Source organism: Meleagris gallopavo, chromosome 3 (assembly GCF_000146605.3).
Source record: "Meleagris gallopavo isolate NT-WF06-2002-E0010 breed Aviagen turkey brand Nicholas breeding stock chromosome 3, Turkey_5.1, whole genome shotgun sequence".
NCBI classification, from domain to species: Eukaryota; Metazoa; Chordata; class Aves; order Galliformes; family Phasianidae; genus Meleagris; species Meleagris gallopavo.
The window spans coordinates 93,200,152-93,203,642 of record NC_015013.2 but is presented as its reverse complement, the minus strand read 5'-3'; the positions used below and the strand labels follow the sequence as shown (position 1 = coordinate 93,203,642).

The 3,491-nt window shown below is 66.7% G+C and overlaps 1 protein-coding gene across 1 annotated transcript in view; it reads left to right on the top strand.

Annotated features, from left to right (window-relative positions):
• LOC100544439 (retinol dehydrogenase 16) overlaps positions 1–3,491 on the top strand; it is a 4,863-nt gene that overhangs the window by 178 nt on the left and 1,194 nt on the right. Inside the window, exon 2 of the mRNA XM_010709423.1 lies at positions 4–330. Within this exon, the coding sequence (XP_010707725.1) occupies positions 4–330 (327 nt within the window). The remainder of the gene's footprint in view (positions 1–3; positions 331–3,491) is intronic.

Below are 3,491 nucleotides of genomic sequence, written 5' to 3'. Positions count from 1 at the left end.
CAGAGAGGTAGGAGGGGGCCGGGCGGGGAGGGGGCACGGTGGGGGTCGCGACTCACCCGCCCCTATTGCAGGGCTGTGGGGGTTGGTGAACAACGCCGGCGTCGCCATCCCCACCGCCCCCAACGAGTGGCTGAGGAAGGAGGACTTTGTGACGGTGCTGAACGTCAACCTGGTGGGGCTGATCGAGGTGACCCTCAGCCTCCTGCCGCTGGTGAAGCGGGCGCGGGGCCGCGTGGTGAACGTGGCCAGCGTGATGGGCCGGCTCTCCGGCTTCGGGGGGGGTTACTGCCCCTCCAAGTTCGGTGTGGAGGCCTTCTCCGACAGCCTCAGGTGAGTGCCGTGCTCCCCAAACAGCTGCACCTCTCCAGGCTCTGCCTGGCAGCACTGGGTTGCTGGCACCAGGCAGGGAACCCTGCTGCTTGGACCTTGCACCACGTGCGTCCCGTGGAACGGCTCCAAAGTTTGCTCTGGCCCCATGCCGTCCCATTCTCCGACAGCTTCAGGTACAGCACAGCCCGGCTGTGTCCTTCTCGGAGTTTGGCAGCGGCAGAGCAGCGCTGGTTTGCCTCTGTCCTGCTTTCGCCATTCCCCCCCCGGCAACTCCTGTCCCAATAGAAGGGAAAGGCACGGAGCGGTGGGGAGGGATTGTGAAAGGTGTCCGTGCGGGTTGGGAATTAGGCGGGTGGGGGCCAGCGGTTGTGCAAAGATGGGAAGGGTTGGAGCAGCGCCATCTCTGGGGGGGGCAGTGCTGGGTCCCATCCTAGGGCAGTGACAGTGATGCCTCCATCCCCATTCAGGCGTGAGATGCGACCCTTTGGGGTGAAGGTCTCCATCATCGAACCCGGTGGATTCCGAACGGGGATGACCGACTCCAAAGCGGCAGCAAAGGAACTGCAGCGCCTCTGGGCACAGCTCCCGGCAGAGACCCGGGAATCCTACGGCCGCCGCTACCTGGAGACCTGTTAGTACCTCCCCCACCCCCACAGCTCTGCAGCCACCCCGCGGATCCCTCCGCCCCACTGACCCCCTCCCCGCCCTACAGACGCCCGCCGCAGCGTCCTCCTGCACCGCCTGAGCAGTCCCCGCCTGTCCCGCGTCACCGCCCGCATGCAGCACGCGCTGCTGTCCCGCAGCCCCCGCAGCCGTTACGCGGCCGGCTGGGACGCGCTGCTCTTCCTGCTGCCTCTCAGCTACTGCCCGACGTGGCTTTGCGATGCCCTCGTCGCCTTCCTGATGCCAAAACCGGACTGCGGGACGCCCTGAGCGCATCTCTGTCCCCGCTCCGTGCTGCACGCGGGGCTCCTGCGGGTGCAGGACCTCATTAAACGCGTTTTTCCCTTCTACAGCAGCAGCCCTTGCGCCCTCTGAGCTCGCAGCTCGCCCTGCACTGGGGCTGCGGGCAGAGGGGCACAAAACCCCGCTGCGTTGCTCCGGCCGTGCCAGAGCCCCTCCAGCAGCTCACCCCTAACACGGCATCACCCTCCCCCTCCCCCCAGTTTGCCATCCTCGGGCGTTGGCTGCTTTCTACCCAGCTCCCATCTCCCGCAGCTGCCGGGGGCTGCAATCAGCTCCATCCTCCGCTGCATCTTCAGCGCAGGAGAGGAAAGCCCCCTCCCCAGGATCCCTCCCTTCCCAGCTGGGCTGCACAGCTCCATTGGCCCCCCTTCTGCGCCCTCGAAGTCCGCTGGCAGCGATGGGTGCTGCCGTGCTTTGGCACATCAGATGTGTGGGCGGTGACTCACGCATCCTTCATACCTCTAATTAAGGGATAATTAGCGATGACGATTTGGGAGATGGGCCCCCGAGGCTGTGCAATTGCTTGCAGGACTGAGCAGCGATCAGCACAGACCCACGCCGCCCACCCGCGTCCCTTCTCCCACTGACACGTGCGGGGACTGAGCTCGTGCGGGACCGGGGCGATGCGGGGCGATGCGGGGCGATGCGGGGCGCGGGTTGCACGGAGCCCACTTGCGAAGCAGAGCGTTCCTGTAGGTTTGGTGGTGCAGCGTCCCAGCAGCCGGCACAGCATTGTGGTCCCTGCGTGTCCCTGGGGACGGGCTGCAGAGTGCGGGGGGGGGCGGGGGAAGCCTGCGTAGGGAGGGCATTGGACTCGGAGCAGCGCTGCCAACAGCAAAAGCCGAGGGAATGGTGGCTGCAGATTCAGCTGCTTGGGGTAGAAGCTCCGTGGGGTTTTGCCTCTCTGCCTCCCACCCCCCAACGCTGAGCTCCCTGGGGCCCCTCCACCCCAACCCGGGGCCTCTGAGCGCGGCCCTTCCGGAGAGGAAGGGGCCCCTTATCCCATCAATCTCCAAACAAATGGGGCCCTGGGGGGAAGGGGGGTGGGGAGGCTCAGCACGCTGGGGCGATGCGTTCGGTGCGGTGCCCTCTGAGCATCCCAATTCGGTGCTGCAGAGCAGAGCTCAGAGGAGCGGAGTTCGGCGGAGCCACCTCCCCCCCTCCAGGTCCCAGGTGGGGTCAGCCACACCGCGCAGCCCTTCTGCTGTGCCACCACCAACGGAGCTCTGAGCTGCTCCTTCCCTGAGCCCCCGAGAAGCAAAACGCCAACGCCGGGAGCTTCCAGCACGCGGCGCATCGGGCCCCAGCCGGACCGCGTGCACCGCTTTCAGGAGGGCGATGCCAACCCGTGGCATCCCTGGCGTGGGGCAAAGCAGCGCCAGTTCCCGTTTGCAAACAGCGAATCCCGCGGGTCGGTACCTGCTTGGTCTTTGGCCGCCCGCCCGTTGTTGAGAGAGCGCCCACTTATCAGTGCACGCGCTTCCCTGTTCCCTCCGTGCCTTCCTTCCGAGCGATTGTTGGTCACGATGTCTTGTCTGCACTTGTAAAGGAGATTTCCTGCAATTGTTTTGCAGGACTTGCAGCCCGAGGCAAAAACGTTCTGCCTATCAGCCCCCTCCCCAACGTGGGGCAAGGCTGAGCCCCCTCACTTCCCCTGCGCGCTGCCCCGCTGTTGTCCGCTGATTAATTGCTGCCGGGCACAGGAGCAGCTGTGGGGATTGGATGCGTGCTGCATTCCGACCGCTGAGACAGCACCCGGGGGTTGCGGTGCCCCGGCCCCTCAGTGCCGTGCTGTGCCACGCTGTGCCGCTCTGTGCCATGCTGTGCCGTGCCATGCCGTGCCGAGCCGTGCCGAGCCGCGCAGCACCGCACTGTGCTGCTTTTGTCATCTTTCCCCAGCAAAGAACCCGAGGGTCCCCGCGCATCGCCGCAGGGACGGGCACAGCGCGTTCCCCTCAGCCCACCCCATCCCACGGACTCACAGCTCCGGGGATCCATTCCCCCCACCCGCACCCGGCCACGCTCCGCCCGGGGCTCCGTGCCCCCCAGATCCCTCATGGGGCGGGGATGGATGCGTTGCGGACCCCCCAGCACTGAGGGCAGCACCTGTCCTTGTCCCCCCCCCTTGGCCTAACGCACCGCCCTCGGGCACACACCGCGTCCCCGGGCCGCCTCAGGATACGGGGCTGCCGCGC